At 44.7% G+C, this 25856-nt stretch overlaps 2 protein-coding genes across 2 annotated transcripts in view; one reads left to right on the top strand and one right to left on the bottom strand.

Annotated features, from left to right (window-relative positions):
• LOC124257033 overlaps positions 1–8308 on the top strand; it is a 28863-nt gene extending 20555 nt beyond the window's left edge. The window contains exon 2 of the mRNA XM_046691003.1: positions 6666–8308. Within this exon, the coding sequence (XP_046546959.1) occupies positions 6678–7751 (1074 nt within the window). The 5' untranslated portion in view covers positions 6666–6677 and the 3' untranslated portion in view covers positions 7752–8308. The remainder of the gene's footprint in view (positions 1–6665) is intronic.
• A 1529-nt stretch (positions 8309–9837) lies between these two features.
• On the bottom strand, positions 9838–25454 carry LOC124257031 (2'-5'-oligoadenylate synthase 2-like). Its single transcript, XM_046691000.1, has 7 exons — positions 25287–25454; positions 24829–24869; positions 18424–18618; positions 17114–17387; positions 16448–16617; positions 12767–12957; positions 9838–11727 (listed from the first exon to the last, which is right to left on the bottom strand). The coding sequence occupies exons 1-7, from the start codon at positions 25354–25356 to the stop codon at positions 11580–11582; spliced, it is 1089 nt and encodes a 362-aa protein (XP_046546956.1). The 5' UTR covers positions 25357–25454; the 3' UTR covers positions 9838–11579.
• Positions 25455–25856: the final 402 nt, after the last annotated feature.

The raw sequence follows: 25856 nt of genomic DNA, 5'->3' as shown, positions 1-25856 counted from the left end.
AACGGCTTTATGTAGTTGAGGGGGGTGGGGAGGGGGAAGACGCGGGACCCACGGGTCAGGTTGACCCAGAACTTAAGTCGGTGACGATCGGTAGATTGATGGTTATCCCTCATCAGGGCCCATGTTACGGCCAGCATTGCCCGTAATATGTGTAAAAGCTTGAGCTATCAGATGGGTACAATATGCCTTTGTGATTTGGATATTTCGGGGGAAATGTGAAACATATCCTAAATCATTAAATTATTACAAATGTGATGTATTGGCACATTCATGCCAACAGGGATTACTGTTACCTGCGTAGATATATTAATTTATTATTTCCAACATTCTGCAAATGTACTTGTGAAAGTTTTCAAATACAAATCAAGGCTCGATTTAAGCATTTAGAACTTGCTCTGGTGAAATCTGAAACTCACATGGTAACTCATATACATACCAACTTGCACCCAGTGTATGTTAATAATTAACTGTTAATTTATCCAGAAATGGTAGTAATGTATTATAATGGTGTTCTAAATTATCAGTGCTAAAGCTCAAGCATTTAATATAATCATATATTGTGCGGCAAGGGTCATACCTAAGGTTACACTGGGTGCAAGTTTTGTGCAGCTAGGGTCATACCTAAGGTTACACTGGGTGCAAGTTTTTGTGCAGGGTTACACTGGAGTGGGTCATACCTAAGGTTACACTGGGTGCAAGTTGTTTTGTGATGAACAAAACGAGGCATTAGGTACAGTACAACCAGAAATTATTGAGAATTTAAGATTGTAATTTTTTTTAAATTTCACTCATTAGTCACGTATTACTCCAGATTCAAAGACAGGTGAACAGTTAGTATGTTGTCAAATCACTATGGGCAGCAATGCAGGCTTCAATGCGGCGGGGCATATTACTGATCAAAGAAGTTAGAAAGTCGTGGTCCATGCTGTCCCAATATCGGACCACCTCTTCTTTCATTTCAGCAATATTTGTCAGATCTTTCTTATTGACACTTTCCTTCATAATTCCCCAAACATTTTCTATTGGATTTAGGTCAGGGCTATAGCTTGGCCAATCTAATAATGTCATATTTTGGGTCCAAAACCAGGCCTGTGAATGCTTTGAACGATGTTTTGGGTCGTTGTCTTGCTGGAAAATCCAAACATTTCCATAGAACACGTGAGCAGATGGAAGTAAATGTCCCTCGAGAATATCTGTGTACCGCTCACTGTTCATATTCCCTTCAAATACACAGAGGGGCGTTGCCCCTAACACAGATATGCCACCCCACACGTTACATTTCGGACTGTACTTTCGGCGCTGGTTTTTCAGTTTGTTTGGTCCAGAATTTCAGTGTATTAGGAAACAGCCACACAGAACTTTCATCTGAGAAAATCACATTGTCCCAGTTAAAATTTCTATGCTGTAAGCACCAGTTCAACCTTCGCTCCTTTTGTTCAGGTTTCATGATCGGTGATGGAATTCCTCGACTTTTCTGCCAACCCACTGCATGCAGCTCAGTTCTAATTGTCTCCTTACAGATAGCCACAGTACCTCTGTCAGTCATATCAAGCCTTAAGTTTTCTAAACTGCTTCGTTTGTTTTTAGAAACAAGAATACGAAGCCGCCTCCTGTCACCGACAGTCAATTTTCTGGGCTTACCTGTGCCTCCCTGGTGCTCAATGCCATATCCATATGCAATACTTTTCAAAACACGATAAACAGTGGACAAAGGGATTCCTGTTCTACTTGAAATCACTTTAGCTGATCTGATGTCCTTGTTATAATATTCAAAAATCAACTTCCTCTTCTCTAAATCATCCATACTGAGGATCACTGAAAATGTCGTCTGCTAGCAAGTAAACAAACTCTTCATAAACTAATGAAAAAGGATTAACGGAGTTGTCTCGCTTGAATGAAACCAAGCACTTGATAGCTGGTCAAGGTTTTTCATACTAGAAATCCAATTAAACATATTCCTAAACTTCTCAATAATTTCTGGTCATACTATATATATGAACAGTTTGTATGCACGCATGCCGGATATGAACTCACGCCCAGCACCATGCCAGCATTGTGAGTACAGGCCAATAAACCCCGTCTGGAACAGGGAACATAAAACAGGAGACTTTATTAAACGGCCTCCTTTGTTGTGCGGTACAAAGCCTTCCACGCCCCATTTCACCGTTACACACAATGTGTGAAGCCCATTTCTGGTGTCCCCCGCCGTGATGTTGCTGGAATATTGCTAAAAAGCGGCGTAAAACTAAACTCAGTCAGTCGACGCTACACGGTAGCACATCTGATACACTTCTGCTACAGTTGCTGCTGATAAAACTACTCCAGAATTTCATTACAAGATACAATTAATAAGTTCTAATTATCACGAAAACACAATGTCAGTTAGGAAGTGGTCAGATGTAACATACATGTTATATTTGCGATTACACTTCCTCAAGAAAGTACAGATTTTATTACACTGTAGTCGAACATGACCGCTACGGAGAGGGTTCAGTCATCATTTGGGATGGCATCAGTAGAGCTGAAATGATCTCTATGTCCAACAGCTAGGCACAATGGCAGGGATGACAGTCTGGACCGGACTCCATCGTCATGGACGCTAACCCACGAACTGATCGTCGTTCATGCCTACATGGTTGCCGGACCATTGTGGAGGGCATGATGTCCTTTAAGACGCCCTATCCTTCAACCAAGTCTAACATGCGTTTTTTTCTATCTCCCCCCCGACATTTCAGCTTTGGTCAGACGGCTGAGCTGACTGATCGTAAGCGTCATGTTGTTTACATACATTATGTGGCACAAGACAACCAACTAATTCCATTAACCATGTCTTCGTGCAAAAATGTCTTTTGCTATTCATGCACATAATTTTGCTAGTCAATGTTTAAAGTTGTGATACCAAATAAAGGTTGAGTAGTATATTTAGATACTACTGAACCAAAAAAGAAACGTCGCTTTTCGAAACCAAATGCAAGATTTTGTACTTACAAAATGGTGTTGTTATTATGATTGTATCGTTTTGTTGACATATTTTGCAATCCAAATTGACACTTATTACCAACATCAGTGTGTTTTCTAATTGAAAAACATATCGACCAAACGCACCTAAAACGGCAGACGTGGTAAAAGGTTCCGTATGACATTCGTGAAAATGAAAATGCACGTGCATATCGTGACAACCCTACCAATGAAATCATGTCCCAAACTTGCCGGACATAATCGCCATGGCACGAATTACAAGAGATCAGAGGAACCAAGACTTCGGACGATTGCAAGTTAGCCAGACTGCCAATCATGTTCATGTTAGGACAATCTACCGACTGCAGGAGTGGTATCAGGTCACTAACAGCATCCAAGACCGTCCACGTAGTGGGCGACCTACAGTAACATCGCAATGTCAAAACCGACAGATTGTGCGCCACCATCTGCGGGGTCGCTTCCACAGAGCGAAGGAAAGAGCACACCAGACCACTAGGACTCACAGCAGACCCATCAGTGCCGATACAGTGCGTCGATGTGTGCACGGAAGAAACCACTGCTGTCACAGACCCTATCATAGTCCTGTCTTCACCGCTCATCACCTCACAAACCGTCTGCAATGGGCAACTCAGCATCGAAATTTGCGTTATCGACAGTGGAGAACTGTGCTTTTATCTCATGAAAGACAATATTGTGTTTCGACAGTCGATGGTAGAGTGAGAGTATGGTGAAGGTGTGGGGACTGTTTTCCAGTGAGTTTATTGTTGAAAGTGACTCGTGGGGTGGTCCAAGCATCATGGTGTGGGGTGCAATCTGTCTGAACGAGATAATTGGCACCGTGGTGTTCCAGAATCTTGGTCCAGGATGAGGAAATAACGTAACAGTTGCTCGCTATATTGACCAAGTCATAAGACCCCATGTACCACATTGTGGACGTTACAGAAATCACGTCTTCCAGCAAGACGACGCTCGTGCCCACACTGCCAGAGTAACATTGGACTTCCTAAAACAACATGGCATCCAAACTCTACAATAGCCTGCACTCAGTCTTGATTTGAGTCCAACAGAACACCTTTGGTACGAGATTCAAAGAAGACTGAATGGCCGCCACCCAAGGCCGACAACTGCTGCTAGACTCGATCAGGTATTTCACAGAGTATGGAGCCTAAGTGCATATGGCCTTCATCAACCGGCTAATTCATTCCATGTACAGACGACGCAACGCTTTCATCGATGCCCATGGAGGCCACACACAATACTGACTTTGGGGTACCTTAATGGTACCACTTTTGGTGATTTTGTTTGTGTGAACTCTAAATGTGATTCCTGAGAATGTGTTAACCATAGGTGTCAAGTTTGAACTCAGTCCTCCGTTTTGATTGATAATTAGAGTGAAATAAAGTGTGTGCTTTAAGAAACCACTATCGGTGCGACATTTCTTTGTGCTTCAGTATATATAAGTGACGCTAGAAGTGACTTGTACCAAGCCAGTGTTGTACGAAGAACCTGTAAAATCCTCACCACAAGTCCGCGAGTGAACTAAGGGAGGCAACTGTGTCCTATCGCGCATATTTATATAAGTATATAAATAGTCGAAAGCATTTTGTGATTCTATATAAGGCCTGACTGCCATTTGTTGGTATGTGTTAAACTGCGTTAGTCATATATTATGTCATTAAATACACGTCACACTAGGTCCAGCTGGTTGGTGGACGTGTAGGTAAACTTCTGATTTTCTCAGCATTTCCTTCACTAACCACACACATCGTTTGCCAGCGACATAGGTAAAAAAGTACATATTTAATCGTTTTTATTTATATTTCAAAGGCATTTCATACTTTTGACAAGTGAGAGGGATATAGTTTGGAATATATCTTGAATGGGTTTAGCATGTCTCAGAGCTGGAAACTCACAGAAAGGCAAATAAAAAAGTACATTGAGCTTGTACACTAAGGGATTGTTGAGAGGCATATAGAAGTTGGTGAGTATATAAGACGAGTATATGGATGGCAACCTCTTCTTTATTGTATATCACAGCGTTTCTGGGCTACTTCTTGCCCCTTCTTCAGGTGATTTAAGACAGATGTAGAAAACAAACTATATATACCAGATTTATATTCATTGTATATGCATGTACATATCTGGCTTCCTGTAAATCTGGTATATGTAGTTTGTTTTCTACATCTGTCTTAAATCACCTGAAGAAGGGGCAAGAAGTAACCCAGAAACGTTGTGATATACAATATACAAGAAGTTGCCATCCATATACTCGTCTTATGACCCCTCACTCCCAACACTGATCGTGTTTACCAGGACTCCTTAGCTACGTCGCGTCGCAGATCAACGTACGCATGTCGTAGTGTTGCGGTGTATACGGGTGTCACAGTTTACGTCGTTCTTTTCATTCGTTCCTTTCACCAACTACCGAAATTATTTATAAACAAAGCTTAGATTATAGCCGTGCACTGCTTACTTTACAAACAGCAATGTCCAACTTGAACAACATCCAGTCTACAGCTAGACAGTGAAATCATTCAACGGATATTGTTTATGATGTTTCCAGACTGTTCGATACCATTACCATCCCGTGGACATGTGGACACTTAACGATGTCGGTTGAATAAGAATTCGTATCGGCATAGATAAATAAACATGGAATAACGACATTTGTGCTTATCTTCTAGACATCTTAAATTGAAATCTTCAAGGAGGTTCGCGAGTAAAAAATGAATGATTTCACATAAACTCACAAAAGAGAAATAAAATGAAATGTACAAAATATCCCGGAAGCGTTCATCCACACGCCATTTGGAAACACCCAGCTTACATCACCTCCATCACAAAAGAGTTCACTGTCGTAGCTAAGATTTATAAGTAAGATATAGATTCGATAGGCTGAATATATAGCTTCAAGGATAGCACTAATGGCTGTCGTAACTTTGGGGGAAAATCGCGAAATTGTCTTAGCTCAGCCAGCTTCGTGAACAGGCCACCTGTTGTCTCCCCGTTGTAAGAAGCGTGTACAATCTGGACTGGGTGTCGATAGTGGGGAGATTATCATCTCTCAGTCTTTGATTAAAATGTGCTGATTAAATTGTGCATGGGCGAATTAATCAGACACGATGTGCGCGCACCTGTGACGCCTGGCGCCGTGGTCAGTATAGAGTGAATAGTTCCGGGACGTCGACCCCATGAACACAAGGTGAGTACATCTCTATACATGCATAGCAGTTCTAGCAAACGTATATATACTGGACAAAAATGGTTAGGGATATATGTAAATTTTGAAATTATGAATAATGATCTATTTATTCATTGACACACTGATAAAATATCAATATCCATAACCTATTTTACAAAACATAACTGGTATACAAGGTCACAGTGACATGTACATGTATAATTAGTAGATTTGTTACTGTTACATATATAACTGGTATACAAGGTCACAATGACATACACATGTATAACTATACAGTAGATTTGTCACCGTTACAGATGTAACTGGTATACAAGGTCACAATGGCATACACATTTATAACACATACAAGCTCTGGAGGCTCCCTATGCACCCCGGGAATCTGAATTCCAAATATACGTCAACAATGCCTTCATTTCCAATTCGCCACACGACGAATTACACCATAAATCATGACAACTAATCTTATATACTTTCATACTTTCAGCTCCTCATAAAGATGCTGCTGAGAAAAAGGTTTTGCTTCCCGGTGGGAGTTAGCGTCTGTGTTATAGCAATCGTGAAACTGCTTGCCGACATTCTGCAGCCCCATGTGATGACGGGGCGATCAAAGCACGCACCTGCAGCTGAGCTACCTGTAGACTGCCTCGAGAGTAACATCTGCCGCATGGCCATCCAAGACGGGGTCGTCATCTATAGCTACACGCGGCATTATGACTTCTATCACCAGCTCAACCAGCGCGTCAACTACAACGTCAACATCACCAACGACCACGACGTCGTTCCCAGGATAGTTCATCTAGTGTGGGTTAATGAAAAAGGCGTAGAATTTCAATTTTTCCAGTTGCTAACAATGATGGCTATTCAACGTCATGTCCAGCCATTGCGGATATACTTCTGGCATAACAACCTCCCTCAGGGTCACTACTGGCGCCAGGCTATTGCAACAATTAACAACTTGTATTTTGTGTACAGGAAGCGGGTCACTCAGATATACGGACGTAAGATCTTGCGAGGAATTCACGTTTCAGACATCATTCGTATGGAAGCTTTGATGGAGTATGGAGGTATGTATTTTGACTTTGACTCAGTCGTGGTGAATCCAGTCGACCCTTTGTTGAAGTATGACGTTGTCATGGGGCACGAGGAGTGGTACATTCTAGCTAATGGCATGATGTTCTGCAAGCCGTGGTCGGATTTCTTCCGTGTTTGGTACCCTCGCTACGCCACCTTCAACAACGACTTCCAGACTCACTCCAACATTATTCCGAACATCATCTCGCTCCGTAGGCCGAACCTCATCCACATTGAGGAGGTGTCTTTGTGTAAACCCAACTACAAGACACGTCAATATCTGTTCGAAGAAGGTATGTTGTGGGACTGGAGGAGGGACAACTACGTCATACACCTCTACATCCTCGCATACACCCACGCAGGCTACGAAGCCATGACCCCAGAGAACATCAAGTATATGAACACTACTATAGGGGAGGTAACTCGCTACATCTACTACGGGGACAGTAAACTGTGGGGGGTGAGGCCTCTCCCCATGAGGAAAACGTCCTCACCCTAAAATACGGTCTCTTCTTCTTCCCTTAATGCCAAAGTTGTATAAATTGTCCCTTATGTTCCAGCGTATTGCTCACATATTTATGAACACCCGGTGTCACTACTTTTTTATAGTAATTCATACACACATACTCGTGAAATATTTTGAATACTATGGATTCTGATTTCTGGAAAGATTTCTCCTGATTATTGTGAGGGGGTCGTCGGGGTGTTTTTAACGATTTACAGACAATAAGTTTATTTATTTCAATATTTTTTAGGTTATAACAAATTACAATAACGAACATGACCACTGAGATTTAGTACATCGGATCGCCATGGGAGTGTAGTGTATAAATCATGTTTATGATGACAAAATATAACATCTACCAACAACGAACGTTACCCTGGAAACTATTGCATCATGTTGTGCCATCTGAGAATATAGTTTTATTTTAGAGAATATAGTTTTCGCTGGTAATTGACCGGTATACTTAATAGCAATGGCTGACGTTTCCCGTTCAGTCCCTGTGTATCCGTGGGGTTATTCCGCCAACATACCGCTTCAATAAACGTGAATTCTATTAACGTGATTTCAAATGTGTCTGATGATAAAACACACGACAGGTGGACACACATTAGCATGGTCATCACATTAGATTAACACGAGGCTATAAACTGTGATAGATATTCCACTAGGCTATAAACTGTGATAGATATTCCACTAGGCTATAAACTGTGATAGATATTCCACTAGGCTATAAACTGTGATAGATATTCCACTAGGCTATAAACTGTGATAGATATTCCACTAGGCTATAAACTGTGATAGATATTCCACTAGGCTATAAACTGTGATAGATATTCCACTAGGCTATAAACTGTGATAGATATTCCACTAGGCTATAAACTGTGATAGATATTCCACTAGGCTATAAACTGTGATAGATATTCCACTAGGCTATAAACTGTGATAGATATTCCACTAGGCTATAAACTGTGATAGATATTCCACTAGGCTATAAACTGTGATAGATATTCCACTAGGCTATAAACTGTGATAGATATTCCACTAGGCTATAAACTGTGATAGATATTCCACTAGGCTATAAACTGTGATAGATATTCCACTAGGCTATAAACTGTGATAGATATTCTATAAACTGTGATAGATATTCCACTAGGCTATAAACTGTGATAGATATTCCACTAGGCTATAAACTGTGATAGATATTCCACTAGGCTATAAACTGTGATAGATATTCCACTAGGCTATAAACTGTGATAGATATTCCACTAGGCTATAAACTAGGCTATAAACTGTGATAGATAGATATTCCACTAGAGATAGATATTCCACTAGGCTATAAACTGTGATAGATATTCCACTAGAGATATAAACTGTGATAGATATTCCACTAGGCTATAAACTGTGATAGATATAAACTGTGATAGATATTCCACTAGGCTATATTCCAAGGCTGTGATAGATAAACTGTGAGATATTCCACTAGGCTATAAACTGTGATAGATATAGGCTATAGCACTAGTGATAGATATAAAGGCTATAAACTGTGATAGATGTGATAATTCCATATTCCACTAGGCTATAAACTGGCTATAATATTCCTGACATATATGGGCTATATGTGATAGATATAACACAAGGCTATAAACTGTGATAGATATTCCATAGATATAATATTCCACTAGGCTATAACCTGACATATATATTCCACATACATATTCCACAAGGCTATAACCTGAGATATATATGATACATATGATAACCTGATATATATTCCACAAAGCTATAAACTGAGATATATATGGTAGATATGCCAGACAAATGTGAACTCTTTCAACTTTTGTGTTGCGCTTTATGAGTGAGTGGGAGAATTGATTTTACGCCGCTTTTAGCAATATTCCAGTAATATCACGGCGAATGACACCAGAATTGGGCTTCATACATTGTACCCATGGGATGAATCGAGCCCGGATGTTCAGCGTGACGAGCGAACGTTTTAATCATCTGTCTACCCCACCGCCACTGCGCATTATGAGGAAACACTATAGTGTCCATTTGACACAACAAATAACGAAACACAACATCGTGAGACAAAACGTTTTATTTCTATTTTTCATGCCATTATATACCACACCCTGGAGAAAACCGTCACAACATATTTAACACACTTCACATTTCACTGTCTTTGCCCTGTGAAATATTGTTTTACCCGTCACACAACGTGGAACACAAATCCCAAATCCCACTTACATGGGACCTGTAGTTGATGCAGCAAAAACAACATTATACCCCGTCAAAGTTCCATTTACATTACAGTAATTAATGTGCGTATTGGTCCAAGTCAAAGAAGTTTATTGTACAAAAGACCACATATATATATATACGTGTATAAATGCGGTAAGTGATGCGGCTGTATGTTGTATTAATACATGTCTCTTCCTGTTAGTGACATTACGATATAAATATACTGTTACACACAGGAAGATATCTATTAATACTGCAAACAGCCTCATTTCTTACCGCATGCATACCCTAATACCCAGCGATCTACATACATGAACCGATCATTATTTGACGATGAAACCTGATGTAATTCCCTTTCATGACATACAATGAGTATTTACATCGATGAAACAACACGTTTTATGTTGAAATCGCTAACATAGGTTCAATTTCTGTTTTAACTATTCATAGCTCGGTAAGATAGCCCACTGAACCGTCTCCTACACAACTGTCTTCGTAAAGTACACTGGGTGAAATGTCACATCAAGACGCGAGTAGCAACCTCACAACCCCACAACCAGACATGGCGGTAGTACAAGTAATTGAAGATAAATAATCGTGGAAGAATATCGAAGGTTTTAGCATTTATAACCCGGCGGATTACGTCACTGTATATCGTAGAATGTTAACATGTACATTTTAACAGATGTTTAGATCTAATCGTATTGGAAATCTTGAACAGAATATTCATTTGGTGTTCTGTCTAATCGCGATTAGGGTCTAAACACATGAAATGAGCTGTTGTTCCCGCATTAAAACCCTAAACACGTCTAAGTATTAAACATAGTTCTAAACATTATCAGACCCTAAACCCAAGTTACGTGGCATTGAACCGAGTTAGTGTTTTGTTTGGGATTTATGTTATTGAAAGAGATCAGGCAAAAGGCGGGCCTGGTTGTTTTCAACAGAGCAGTGGACATCTACGATTCCAGCTGTTAAACTGGGTAGACCCTCCCACCCATCTGACTGGGTTCCATACGTGATACGTGAAGTTGGCGTCACAACCTTATCTGCATCGCTGAGTAATCTTTAACCTTTATCTCATTTACCAAAATTTGAATTTGTAAAGGAAGAGTAACATCCATTTGTGCTGAGTGATATACTTTCGTCCTTCGAGACATTTCATGTTCTGCTAAAACCGCACAAAGTACAGCAAGTCATAAGTGTACACAAAACATATCCATTATTATTTACGTTTGTAAACAGCCGTAGGAGTGAAACAGAAGTGGTACCATGGAAGACAAAGGCCGCATATCAACCAATCAAGTGTTATGACTATGCACGCACGCACGCACGCACGCACGCACACACACGAAAATAAGGTAATCTTACCGTTAAAGTTGTTTTGCACCCTGCTGAACCATTACACCAAGCTACTGGCATATATATACATAACTGATACATAACTGGTAATAAACTGGCACATCAAAGGACCAATCAGTTGAATTAAACCACGAATGCGCACCCCAGAAGGACACAACGGTCCAGTTCACGCGCTAGTTGTGTTGCATCAAGGTGATGATGTTGTCAACGTGGGTAACGTCACAGCTCGTCAGACAGACGGGCCGACTTCGGCCACCCTCTCTCCAACAGGATCTGCGACTTCTTCACAACAACGTCGACATCCCGTTTGGACGATGGTGCCACGTTCTTGAAGGGGTTGGCAGGATCCAGTAGGAACGGCTTCTTACTGGTACAAAACAAAGCACATTACTGAGCACTGCCCCGATGGCGAGAGTTTCATTATGAGTGAGTGAGTGAGTTTGATTTGACGACGCTTTCAGCAATATGCTAGCAATATCGCGGCGGGGGACACCAGAAATGGGCTTCACGCATTGTACCCATGTGGGGAATCGAACACGGGTCGTCAGCGTGACGAGCGAACGCTTTAACCACTAGGCTACCCCACCGCCCCAGTTTCATCATGGGTGATATAAGCAGTGAAGTCATTGCTCTCTACATCTGTATGGGGAATTTGGTTACTAGCCTGTGACAGGATCCGCTGATCATTTGTTGCCTTGTGTGCCATCACCACACCATGGTAAACGTTCTGAAACTACACTGCAATCTAATTGTGCCTTCTTGTGACATTGGAACCCGTGGAGATCCGGGTTAGCATTGATCTTCAGTAAGCCATGCTTGTCGTAAGAGGCGACCAAAGGAATCGAGTGGTCAGGCTAGCTGACTTGGATGATACATCTCATCGTGTCCCAGTTGTGTAGATCGATGCTCATGCTGTTGATCACTGGATTGTCTGGACCAGACTCGATTATTTACATACCGACGCCATATAGCTGGAATATTGCTGAGTGCGGCGTAAAACTAAACTCACTCACTCTTGCCACATTGGGCGGACAGGTATTATGGATACTGAAGAACCCTTTTTGGTAGCTGCATTAAATAACTCACTCAGGAGAGAAATAGTGCATGACAGCGCAGCAGTTAGCATTATGACGTCAGTACCATTGTCATTTCCATTGTCCGTACTCGATCAAAACTCAACTAGACAGATGCTAGGGATTGAGGTGTTGTGTTCCGACAATGTAACAACTTCCGACATTAACAGGTGTTTGGTTAATTAACACATTGCTGAGGGAGTGTTACATCATTGTTGGAGAAACAAAACAGAGTAGGGCGGTAGTAAGACAATGAAACATGTGTTAATTTGTTACATTTATTTATGAATTAGAACGATTGATTATGTTGTCCAGCTGAGTTATGTCACTTACATATTTGGCACGTAGTCCACGAAGTTGTAGTTGTCGCTGAAGGCGATAGCCATATCTCGGAGCTGAGCCAGTTGTTGGAGGGCCCGGTACAGATAGGTCTCCGTGTCTATGTCCTTGGGCTTGCCATCCTCCCTCCACTGCCGCACGACCAGGAGCTCCAGGAAGTAGGACCTCAACGGGACATCCTCTACCTGGCAGTGTATGGAGAGACTTTACTCACGGAGTAGTCCTTTATCAATCTGACACAGAGACAGCAATCACTGCGCGTCTCCATCCTTTCGAAGGGATAACCAGACTGTCAGTTGGACGTGCTTAAGCTTACACAGAACAGTATTGACTACCAGAGGACGTCGTCAGAGGGACCCTATCAGTGGAAAGCCGGTACACCTACAGAATACCGGATACCCCACCAGCCATATTGTTTAGCGTCACGTCACCCTAACGCTATCCCTGACCCTAAACCTTACCCTAACCCAAACCCTAACCAAAAGTAAACTCGCGGGCTTTCAAAGATAACGGAATGTATCCGGTATTTTGTAATCTTACCGGAATGCCCTTAGCCTTAAACAGAAGCAAGGCCCTATCAGGGGACGTTCTCCACCTTAAACAGAAGCAAGGCCCTATCAGGGGCACGTTCTCCACCTTAAACAGAAGCAAGGCCCTATCAGGGGGACGTCCTCCACCTTAAACAGAAGCAAGGCCCTATCAGGGGACGTTCTCCACCTTAAACAGAAGCAAGGCCCTATCAGGGGGACGTCCTCCACCTTAAACAGAAGCAAGGCCCTATCAGGGGACGTTCTCCACCTTAAACAGAAGCAAGGAGGACCCTATCAGGGGGACGTCCTCCACCTTAAACAGAAGCAAGGCCCTATCAGGGGGACGTCCTCCACCTTAAACAGAAGCAAGGCCCTATCAGGGGACGTTCTCCACCTTAAACAGAAGCAAGGCCCTATCAGGGGGACGTCCTCCACCTTAAACAGAAGCAAGGCCCTATCAGGGGGACGTCCTCCACCTTAAACAGAAGCAAGGCCCTATCAGGGGGACGTCCTCCACCTTAAACAGAAGCAAGGCCCTACCAGGGGGACGTCCTCCACCTTAAACAGAAGCAAGGCCCTATCGGTGAGGGATTCTACTCCTTAAACAGAAGCCAGATCCATGGTCATTGCATTTCTTACAGTCAGAATCTGTTTAAACCTACTTTACACATTTCAGATGTAGCCATAGTTACCAACGTTGATTATAATTATACAAACGACTTTGGGGTAACACAGTCAAGTTTACATCGTGAACTTTACAACAACTACTTCAAGCGAAGTAAGTAGCCTCAACAACACCGATATATTAATGCCGTGCCCCTTGCTGCATACACAAAATGGATGGGTTGGTTGGTTGGTTTTATAGTTTTAGGGCGACGTGGGCCAATAAGAGGCCTATTTGCGCCCAACACATTGACTTGATTTAATAAATAAATCATATGTAATTTCATCGCCAAAAGGAATCGTTTAGCTAAGATAAAAGAAACAACACTATTAATTTGGATAGATGTATACATATATGGAATAACCTCTGCTTCGTGTTACGGATTAAAACCTTAAGTAATCACTTCCATTTCTGAAACATGAAATACTCATTCAATAAAAAGCAGTAGGTTCAGATGACAGAGTGTTAAAATGATTTAAAACCACAGAACTAAATCTGTCTAAGCCATTCGAGAGCCTGTCTAGATTACATCATATTTTCCAGATGACGAGACAAAATCTAAAACTGCCTGTTGCACAGACCCATACATGATATTGGGGCCCAAAACTGTTTCTAATGAGAATACATCATCAACCTCAAGTACAGCACTTCTGAGATTTTGTCTTATGTTGTTATGCCCAGGGCATGTAATTAGATAATGTTCGATGTTTTCAGGCGTCTCCAAATTGCAATGGCCACATTTAGAAGACACCGTCTTATCTATAATACTCCTGTAGGCATTTAGCCCACAGTGTCCAAGTCTTAGACGTGAAAGAATAACCTCATCACGCCTTTTACGACGACGAATTTTATGACCAGATTTTAGTGATGGTCTAAGTACCTGTATCCCACAACTGTTGCCAACTCCTTGTAACAGATTTCGATAAAACATTTTCATAATCTTTAGGGATTGGTTGAAATTTAAATAAATCAACTTCAGGAAACTGTAACCCGGATTTGGCCAAATTATCTGCAATCTCATTCCCATGTATTCTAACATGTGCTGGGACCCACACAATGTCGCATGCAATATACTTCATGTTTAACGATGTATCCAACTTTAATATCTCATGCACAATGTCATCTCTAGATCCATTTGCACCAGCTTCTATAGCTTTGATTGCTGCCATAGAATCTGTAAAGATAATTGCTTCATGGTCATGTTCATCTACCATAGTTACCAACGTTGATTATAATTATACAAACGACTTTGGGGTAACACGGTCAAGTTTACATCGTGAACTTTACAACAACTACTTCAAGCGAAGTTAGTAGCCTCAACAACACCGATATATTAATGGCCATGCCCCTTGCTGCATACACAAAATGGATGGGTGAGTCACCTGGAGTTATCTCCTCTTAATATGTTACATTGAACACCTCTTGTGGAATTACCCCTCCTTGACCAGGTCTGGAAAATGATTTTCATTTTGTTTTCTTTTGGGGGAAACAATAATTAGGGTATGGGTGAGGGTGGATTGGTGGGCGGTTGTGTGCTCACTGACTCATGCTTCAATCCTCTCAACCACCAACCTGCCGACTAGTTTAAACTAAGCAACTGATGATGTACGAACGGAAGTAAACATTCAATATTCTTCGATAGTTCATGTAGGGTGTCAATCGTGACCACAGGGGCGTGTCACGCTTAGAAACAGCGTTAGAACGACATATAGGTATATAGACCCTACCCTAGTACTATATAAAAAGGAAGGGATGGAACGACGGAACCACCCCCTCCTCAATCTAAAACTATTCTTAACAATTTACTGTTCCGTACATCATCCAAAATATAGGATTATTGCAAAGTTCATATTTCGCGCCCATTAGCAAACAGTCAAAATCTTACAGTATATTATGTTTTCCACCAATCGGATGGCCCACTTTCGTTTCTGCGAATCTGCTCAGATCACTTGAATGTCAAGGCCATCAAGTGAGTATGATTGCCGATGGTTTTGGAGAAAATGTCTGCTTACTATCGAGGAAATGATTTGTAGATGTTGCAATAAGTTTTTAGACCCGTGGAATGCCGCTGCCGATCGAATCTAGCCCTACATAGGTGCTGTCAACGAGGCTGGATTTAATAAACGAATTTAACAGGTGAGTTTTCGCTGTCTTGGGTGATCCATGATTTTGGCTTGGAATTGTAGCTGTTTTCGGTGAGTCGTGGCGTATAACTTTTGAAATAATGATCCGATTGTGACCATTTATAGCTCATTTTGTAGGGAACTCATCTCGCTTTTGATCCGTAGGCCTCGACGGGGCCTTAAAAATAGTTTACGTGGTGAAATCTAAATTAGATTGAGGAGGGGGTGGTTCCGTCCTTACATCCCTTTCCTTTTATCTGTTTATATAGTACTAGGGTAGGGTCTATATACCTATATGTCGTTCTAACGCTGTTTCTAAGCATGACACGCCCCTGTGATCGTGAGTAGAGGTACATACCTTCGCCCAGTATTTCAGAAGTCGCATGAAGTCCTTCACCTTCGCCGGGGTTGCCATTCTGTCTGTGTGTGTGACGAACTCGAGTTGCAGGGGGGCCAGGCAGCTGGAGTAGTGGTCCCTGACCTTGGGCTGCTGATCCAGCATCTCCTCATAAATCTCCGACGGCTTACCTGCAAACACAGTAGGGATCCAGAAAGGCGCTAGTACCAGTAGCCCTGTGCTGAAGTGATACTACATGCAGAATTCAATACTTGTCAAGGATAATTCATCCGCTGTGCAATGTCACATTCACGAATAGACTGTGTCCTGAAGGTTTAAACTGTCACAGAAACACCAGCAGGTGTACATGTCCACATAGCCCGTGGCTTTCACACACCACGAACCTGTGCTCGTATAAACACAGGTACTTTTCAATTTCCATTTTCTTTAAAATATCTAAAACATGACTGGAAAAGAACAGCCTGAGGTCAAGTGAATTGCACCTCTACATTCACATTCACTCAAAGTGATCTTATCACATCAAATGCATAGCTATTGTTACTCAAATGTATCCCAGTACCTAAAGCAAAGGCTACATATGAATGGATGCATGAATAAATCAACTACTGCTTCATATTACATTAACTGTACGTTTGCGTCATGTGTACGAGTACTATAACTACTCACGTCCGCTCTTAGTTATGTCTAGCGCCGGTAGCAGGTCCACCTCGTGCTCGGTATCCTCCTCGTCGATCTTCAAGTAGAACTGGACAGAAAACGGTGTTATTTCTTTGTAGATGAAATGGTCCGACCACTCGTCTTGAACAAAGGCCTTCAGCTGCTGCAGCAGTTTGTCTTTGTACTTTTGTAGACCCTTAACGGTGTTGTAGTCGTTGAAGAAGATGATGAGGTCTATGTCCGACTTGTCCCTCACGGATGTGCCCTTGCCCAGTGAGCCACCCTGAATACAAACATCCGGGTGTTTATTACATACATGTGACGCTACTCTGGACGATCAGTTCAAGATGCTGGACGAACCGTTGGGTCGGGTTCGCTGTTTTGGGATCAACAAGCAATCTTGAAGGCTGGTCACGAAACACTGACAGGACGGCTATTTACAATCACTTGTGGTTGGACAACGAAAATATGTGCTGTACGGAAGCTTGTGAAGCTTGTTTATGTCAACAGGGTCTTGGAGATCAAAAATAAAATAAGACTACTGATATAAAATATTAAATTATTTACTGCATGCGTATCAAAAATAAGAAAGGGTGAACGAAAATAGGACAGACTCATCTTTACATCAGCACATTAATCTGGAACGAATTATTTAACATGCTTGCTGTAACTCGTGAGGTGTTTCAACATCGTGGTCGTGTCTGCGCCATTTAATGATAGAATTACATGTATGTTTTACATGCTCAAAACTATGGGCTTTAAGAACACATTCCTGAATTTACATCACCCTTGATTGTAGTATTAAGCTGACCCATTCACTTACAGAAGAACAGGTTCAGGTTTAGTGGTTTGCTTTGTTGTTACTTAAGATTGTTTATGTCGATGGCCGGTTTTCGATCACCCAAGATGCCCTTGACACGCATATATAAACATGTATAAAAGCATAATTATTCAAATATGTCATTGTAATGAGCACGACACTAAAGGTGATCTCACACTTCCATGTGTGTGTTTAAACATAGTATTGACCAGTGATGATACAGATGGTGACACGTAGCTCCTGTCACACCCATAGCATGTCATAACAACAACCGTTACATGATTCAGATACTTGATAGAGCGGTGTAAAACACAATTCACTCACTCACACACAGACTACTATCAGTGCATATTGAAATTATGTGCATTTCAACTTCATATTGAGAGATATTCTATCAATGAAACCAAACAGAATGGCTGTTGTAAAATTAGGTTTCGTATAACATCTCTACAAGATGTGCTTCATGACTATTATCACCAATGTATGAGCGAGCGTGTACCTTTACAATTCCCTTTATGTTGAAGGGACTTGACTTTGCCTGTAGTGTGCGGACAAGCTTGTCGATTATCTCGGAACATCGCTTATTAAAGCTTGTGCTTGGACGCAATGTTCTGTCTATAAACTTGGTCAGCGTCTCTCCATGGTTCATGCCTGGTAGAAGGGGGTTGTCGGTGTCCAGTCTGCTGGGCGGATCCTACAACAGAGATAGCTGGCATCAGCTTCAAGAAGTGGTCGTCATACTGACGGCCTTCCTGGGCCCCGTTCCTCAAAGCGATCGTAACTCGATCGTAACTCCCATACTTTAACATTGACTTACGACTGCCGCTGGCGCTTTGACGGTTCGATAGCACGGCGCGGGGAGGTGGAGTGTTTAACGTTTATTCGTTTAAAGACTTTAATAAAACACTGTTGGTAAATACCAATGTGGGAGTAATCTCCCTTGAGTTGTAACGCTCGGCGCAGTACGCAATAAACGTTGAGTCTCGTGACCCACATACAATGTACAGACTTAATTCTTCATCAACAAGCAAACTCATCAACAACAAACATCACAGGAGGATGTCGTGATTCTGTCGGGGTGGTCGTAATTCAGTCTGGGTGGTCGTGATTCTTTCGGGGTGGTCGTGATTCAGTCGGGGTGGTCGTGATTCTGTCGGGGTGGTCGTGATTCAGACTGGGGTGGTTGTGATTCAGTCTGGGTGGTCGTGATTCTGTCGGGGTGGTCGTGATTCAGTCTGGGGTGGTCGTGATTCTGTCGGGGTGGTCGTGATTCTGTCGGGGTGGTCGTGATTCTGTCGGGGGTGGTCGTGATTCAGTCAGGCAGTGGTCGTGATTCTGTCGGGTTGGTCGTGATTCAGTCAGGCAGTGGTCGTGATTCTGTCGGGGTGGTTGTGATTCTGTCGGGGTGGTCGTGATGGTCGTGATTCTGTCGGGGTGGTCGTAATTCTGTCGGGGTGGTCGTGATTCAGTCAGGGTGGTTGTGATTCAGTCTGGTTGGTCGTGATTCTGTCGGGGTGGTCGTGATTCAGTCAGGGTGGTCGTGATTCTGTCGGGGGTGGTCGTGATTCTGTCGGGGGTGGTCGTGATTCAGTCAGGCAGTGGTCGTGATTCTGTCGGGTTGGTCGTGATTCAGTCAGGCAGTGGTCGTGATTCTGTCGGGGTGGTTGTGATTCTGTCGGGGTGGTCGTGATGGCGTGATTCTGTCGGGGTGGTCGTAATCTGTCGGGGGTCGGTTCAGTCAGTGATTCTTCAGTCAGGGTGGTCGTGATTCTGTCAGGGTGGTCGTGATTCTGTCGGGATGGTGGTGATTCGTGATTCTGTTGGGGTCGTGATTCTGTCAGTGTGGTCGGTCGTGTCATTCAGTGGGCAGTGGTCGTGATTCAGTCAGGGTGGTCGTGATTCAGTCAAATGGTCGTGATTCTGTCAGGGTGGTCGTGATTCAGTCGTGGGTGGTCGTGATTCTGTTGGGGTGGTCGTGATTCAGTCTGGGTGGTCTGTGATTCTTGTCAGGGTGGTCGTGATTCTGTCGGGGTGGTCGTGATTCTGTCAGGGTGGTCGTGATTCAGTCAGGGTGGTCTCGATTCTGTCGGGGTGGTCGTGATTCTGTCGGGGTGGTCGTGATTCTGTCGGGGTGGTCGTCAGGGTGGTCGTGATTCAGTCAGGCAGGGTCGTGATTCTGTCAGGGTGGTCGTGATTCTGTCAGGCAGTGGTCGTGATTTCTGTCGGGTGGTCGTGATTCTGTCGGGGTGGTCGTGATTCTGTCGGGGTGGTTGTGATGGTCGTGATTCTGTCGGGGTGGTTGTGATTCTGTCGGGGTGGTCGTGATTCAGTCAGGGTGGTTGTGATTCTGTCGGGGATGGTCGTGATTCTGTCGGGGTGGTCGTGATTCAGTCAGGCAGTGGTCGTGATTCTGTCGGGTTGGTCGTGGATTCTGTCGGGGTGGTCGTGATTCTGTCAGGGTGGTCGTGATTCTGTCCGGGATGGTCGTGATTCTGTCAGGGGTGGTCGTGATTCTGTCCGGGTGGCCGTGATTCAGTCAGGCAGTGGTCGTGATTCTGTCGGGGTGTTCGTGATTCAGTCAGGGTGGTCGTGATTCTGTCGGGGGTGGTCGTGATTCAGTCTGGTTGGTCGTGATTCTGTCGGGGTGGTCGTGATTCAGTCTGGGTGGTTGTGATTCTGTCCGGGTGGTCGTGAATCTGTTGGGGGTGGTCGTGATTCTGTCGGGGTGGTCGTGATTCAGTCTGGGTGGTCGTGATTCAGTCGGGGGTGGTCATGATTCAGTCTGGGCAGGCATGATTCTGTCAGGATGGTCGTGATTCTGTCGGGGTGGTTGTGATGCCGTCAGAGTGGTCGTGATTCTGTCTGGGTGGTCGTGATTCTGTCCGGGTGGTTGTGATTCAGTCAGGGTGTACGTGATTCAGTCAAGTGGTCGTGATTCTGTCCAGGCAGGCGTGACTCTGTCGGAGTGGTCGTGATTCAGTCAGAGTGGCCGTGATTCTGTCAGAGTAGTCGTGATTCTGTCAGGGTGGTCGTGATTCTGTCAGGGTGGTTGTGATTCTGTCCGGGCAGGCGTGATTCTGTCGGGGTGGTTGTGATTCAGTCAGGGTGCTCGTGATTCAGGAAGGGTGGTCGTGATCCTGTCGGGGTGGTCGTGGTTCTGTCTGGGTGGTCGTGATTCTGTCGGGGTGGTCGTGATTCAGTCAGGGTGGTCGTGATTCTGTCAGGGTGGTCGTGATTCTATCCAGGGTGGTCGTGATTCTGTCCAGGTGGTCGTGATTGATTCAGTCTGGGTGGTCGTTTCTTCGGGTAAATGGTGTGATTCTGTCAGAGTGGATCTGTAAGTAAATGATTCTATGATTCTGTCGGAGTGGTCGTGATTCTGGGATGGGTTGATGATTCTGTCGAGGTGGTAAATGATTCAGTCAAGTGGTCGTGATTCTTTCAGGGTGGTGATTCTGTCCAGGTAGGTCATGATTCTTCTATCCAGGGTAATGGTCATGATTCTATCCGTGATTCTGTCGAGTGGTCGTGATTCTGTCCGAGGTGGTCGTGATTCTTTAGTCGGATTCTGTCCGGGTCGATTGATTCAGTCAGGGCAACGGAGTCATGTAAGTTTTTGTCCTAGGGTAGTCGTGATTCAGTCAGGGTGGTCGTGATTCTGTCAGGGGTGGTCGTGATTCAATCAGGGTGGTCGGATTCTGTCTGGGTGGTCGTGATTCTGTCAGTGGTCGTGATTCTGTCAGAGTGGTCGATGATTCTATCAGGTAGGCATGATTCTGTCAGGGTGGTCGGATTCTGTCTGGGGTGGTCGTGATTCAGTCAGGGTGGTCGTGATTCTGTCTGGGTGGTCGTGATTCTGTCCAGGTGGTCGTGATTCTGCTCGGGTGGTCGTGGATTCTGTCCTGGGAGTGGTCGGATTCTGTCGGGGTGGTCGTGATTCTGTCAGGGTGGTCGTGGTCCTGTCAGTGGTGGTCGTTTCTGTCGGGGGTGGTCATGATTCAGTCTGGGCAGGCATGATTCTGTCAGGATGGTCGTGATTCTGTCCGGGTGGTTGTGATGCCGTCAGAGTAGTCGTGATTCTGTCTGGGTGGTCGTGATTCTGTCCAGGTGGTTGTGATTCAGTCAGGGTGTACGTGATTCAGTCAAGTGGTCGTGATTCTGTCCAGGTAGGCGTGACTCTGTCGAGATGTCATGATTCAGTCAAGTGATTCTGTCAGGAGTGGTCGTGATTCAATCAAGGGTGGTCGTGATTCAGTCAGGCAGTGGTCGTGATTCTGTCAGGGTGGTCGTGATTCTGTCAAGGTGGTGATTCTGTCCAGAGGTGGTAAATGATTCTGTCGTATGGTTGGTCGTGATTCTGTCAGGGTGGTCGTGATTCTGTCAAGGGTGGTCGTGATTCTGTCCGGGTGGTCGTGATTCTGTTCAGGGTGGTCGTGATTCTGTCGGGTGGTCGTGATTCTGTCAGGGTGGTCGTGATTCAGTCGGGTGGTCGTGATTTTCCGGTCATGATTCTGTCAGGGTGGTCGTGATTCTGTCAGGTGGTCGTGATTCAGTCAGAGTGGTCGTGATTCTGTCAAGGGTAGTCGTGATTCTGTCCAGGTGGTTGTGATCCAATCCAAGTGTACGTGGATTCAGAAAGGGTGGTCGTGATTCTGTCAGGGTGGTCGTGATTCTGTCCAGTGGTCGTTATTCTGTCGGGTGGTCGTGATTCTGTCAGGGTGGTCGTCCGACAGGCAATGATTCTGTCCGGGTGGTCGTGATTCAGATTCGTGATTCAGGGAGTGGTCGTGATTCTGTCAAGGGTAGTCGTGATTCTGTCCGGGTGGTCGTGATTCTGTCGGGTGGTCGTGATTCATTCTGATTCTGTCAGGGTGGTCGTGATTCTGTCCAGGCAGTCGTGATTCTGTCCGGGTGGTCGTGATTCTTCTCGGGTTGGTCGTGATTCTGTCCGGGTGGTCGTGATTCTGTCGTGGTCGTGGTTCTGTCAGAGTGGCAGTCGTGATTCTGTCGCGGTAGTCGTGATTCTGTCCAGGGTGGTCGTGTGATTCAGGATTCGGGTGGTCGTGATTCTGTCAGGGTGGTCGTGATTCTGTCAGGGGTGGTCGTGATTCTTGTCCGGGCAGTCGTGATTCTGTCCGGGTGAGTCGTGATTCTGTCAGGGTGGTCGTGATTCTTTCGGGGTGGTCGTGATTCTGTCGAGTTGGTCGTGATTCTGTCCGGGTGGTCGTGATTCAGTCAGGGTGGTCGTGGTTCTGTCCGGGTGGTCGTGATTCAGTCAGGGTGGTCGTGGTTTTGTCGGGGGTGGTCGTGATTCAGTCAGAGTGGTCGTGATTCAGGCGGGGAATGGTCGTGATTCAATCAGGGTTGTCGTGATTCAGTCTGGGTGGTCGTGATTCTGTTGCGGTGGTCGTGATTCTGTCAAGAGTGGTCGTGATTCAATCAGGGTGGTCGTGATTCAGTCAGGGTGGTTGTGATTCTGTCCGGGTGGTCGTGATTCAGGCACGGTGGTCGTGATCCTGTCGGGGTGGTCCTGGTTCTGTCCGGGTGGTCGTGATTCTGTCGGGGTGGTCGTGGTTCTGTCCGGGTGGTCGTGGCTCTGTCCGGGTGGTCGTGATTCTGTTGGGGTGGTCGTGATTCTGTCCGGGTGGTCGTGATTCTGTCCGGGCAGGCGTCGTTTCTGTTGGGGTGGTCGTGTTTCTGTCAGGGTGGTCGTGATTCTGTCCGGGCAGGCGTGATTCTGTCGGGATGGTCGTGATTCTGTCGGGGTGGTTGTGATTCCGTCAGAGTGGTCGTGATTCTGTCTGGGTGGTCGTGATTCTGTCCGGGTGGTTGTGATTCAGTCAGGGTGTACGTGATTCAGTCAAGTGGTCGTGATTCTGTCCAGGCAGGCGTGACTCTGTCGGAGTGGTCGTGATTCAGTCAGAGTGGCCGTGATTCTGTCAGAGTAGTCGTGATTCTGTCAGGGTGCTCGTGATTCAGGAAGGGTGGTCGTGATCCTGTCGGGGTGGTCGTGGCTCTGTCCGGGTGGTCGTGATTCTGTCGGGGTGGTCGTGATTCTGTCGGGGTGGTCGTGATTCTGTCTGGGTGGTCGTGATTCTGTCGGGGTGGTCGTGATTCTGTCAGGGTGGTCGTGATTCTTTCGGGGTGGTCGTGATTCTGTCCGGGTGGTCGTGATTCTGTTGGGGTGGTCGTGATTCTGTCCGGGTGGTCGTGATTCTGTCTGGGTGGTCGTGATTCTGTCAGGGTGGTCGTGATTCAGTCAGGGTGGTCGTGGTTCTGTCCGGGTAGGCGTGATTCTGTCGGGGTGGTTGTGATTCAGTCAGGGTGCTCGTGATTCAGGCAGGGTGGTCGTGATCCTGTCGGGGTGGTCGTGGTTCTGTCCGGGTGGTCGTGATTCTGTCGGGGTGGTCGTGATTCTGTCGGGGTGGTCGTGATTCTGTCTGGGCAGGCGTGATTCTGTCCGGGTGGTCGTGATTCAGTCAGGGTGGTCGTGGTTCTGTCGTGATTCGTGGGTGGTCGTGATTCTTTCCGGGTGGTCGGGATTCTGTCTGGGCAGGCGTGATTCCTTCGGGGTGGTCGTGATTCAGTCAGAGTGGCCGTGATTCTGTCAGAGTAGTCGTGATTTTGTCGGGGTGGTCGTGATTCTTTCTTGGCAGGCGTGATTCAGGCAGGCTGGTCGCGGTTCTGTCGGGGTGTCGTAATTCAGGCAGTGGTCGTGATTCTTTCGGGTGTCGTACTTCAGGCAGTAGTCGTGATTCGGTCGGGGTGTCGTCATTGACACTGGGTGATTGTAATGCAGGCAGAGAGGTCGAGACACATGCAGTGCTACAAATATCCTGCTACACTGAGTCAGCCTTGAGGACCTATGGGTGTCTGGCGTGTGCATGTTTTTTTCTAAACTTACCGGGCTTCCACTTCCGACGCTGTTGGACCGCCTTTTAGCATCTAGAAAACAGTATATTGAAACAGCATGGGTGAACGTCCCTTTACCAGCACTGATCTAGATGACTAAGTTAGGTTAGATTGCACTTTGATAATAATAAATGTTCAGGTAATGCTCATCCAGGTAAAACATTCTTACCGATGTGAAGGTAACTAAACAGGCAGACCTTCCACTATAAACTAACACAGAAAAACTGGACCACTGACGTAAAGGTGATGAGATATACCGAGCTTCAAATTCGGAAATACTGAATATACCTTGTGAAGCAGTCCCAGCGTTTTACAATACGTCGAAATTGATGGTTTTCAGAATATAGGTTCGGTTCCTAAATAAGGTCGGTTTTCCAAACGCCACTTTTTAACAAACGGTGCGGTTCTTCTGTTTGGAGAATATACCGTCACTGCACAAGATGAACGTACCTGCCGATGTGGAGAGAAACACTAGTAGAGCTGCCGACATGAACAGCAGGTTACAGGCGCGTAGCTTCATAGTCCTTGGAGTATTGTGATGTGTTCACTCTCTGCAGTCACTAGTTAGACATCAATACCAGTCAGCCGAATGTACACGTTGCGTCGTCAATGCCTATTTATCTTAACTAAAACGAAAGTAGAAGTTAACGGTACTTCCCTGAACGCCAAACACCGTTCTCGACAAGCAGAAAATAAAACCAAAAGTGAAACTGCATTGACACATCAGCAGATCATTGAACGTGGAACTCGATAATTGATCATTTATCTCATCGATGACTGAGCACTTTTTCATTCGTGTAAAAGAACACGGCCATAACACTATACCAAAATTGATAACACACCAATTCTTGAAAAAAACACCTTCAGTTCACACAGTGTGCACTAAACTGAAAAGCATTAATTAAATCAAGTAATGTGCCATCAATTACTCATTTTAGATCGTGACCAGTTATGTCTGTGTGTTCAGTTCAGTTCTCCTACTCAAGTTTTTGAGAGAATATTTCTCTCCGAGTGGAAAGA

The sequence above is a fragment of the Haliotis rubra genome, unplaced genomic scaffold (genome assembly GCF_003918875.1).
Source record: "Haliotis rubra isolate DU_JTF1 unplaced genomic scaffold, ASM391887v1 Scf648, whole genome shotgun sequence".
Classification (NCBI taxonomy): domain Eukaryota; kingdom Metazoa; phylum Mollusca; class Gastropoda; order Lepetellida; family Haliotidae; genus Haliotis; species Haliotis rubra.
This window is presented reverse-complemented; position numbering and strand designations above follow the sequence as displayed.

What these genes read in the sequence shown, in the direction of transcription:
- LOC124257031 (XM_046691000.1), bottom strand. Translation starts at nt 25,356, where the DNA reads ATGAAGCTACGCGCCTGTAACCTGCTGTTCATGTCGGCAGCTCTACTA. An exon ending in GTTTCTCTCCACATCGGCAG is followed by an intron (nt 24,870 to 25,286) that starts GTACGTTCATCT and finishes ACTGTTTTCTAG; the next exon opens with ATGCTAAAAGGCGGTCCAAC. An exon ending in AGACATAACTAAGAGCGGAC is followed by an intron (nt 16,618 to 17,113) that starts GTGAGTAGTTAT and finishes CTGTGTTTGCAG; the next exon opens with GTAAGCCGTCGGAGATTTAT.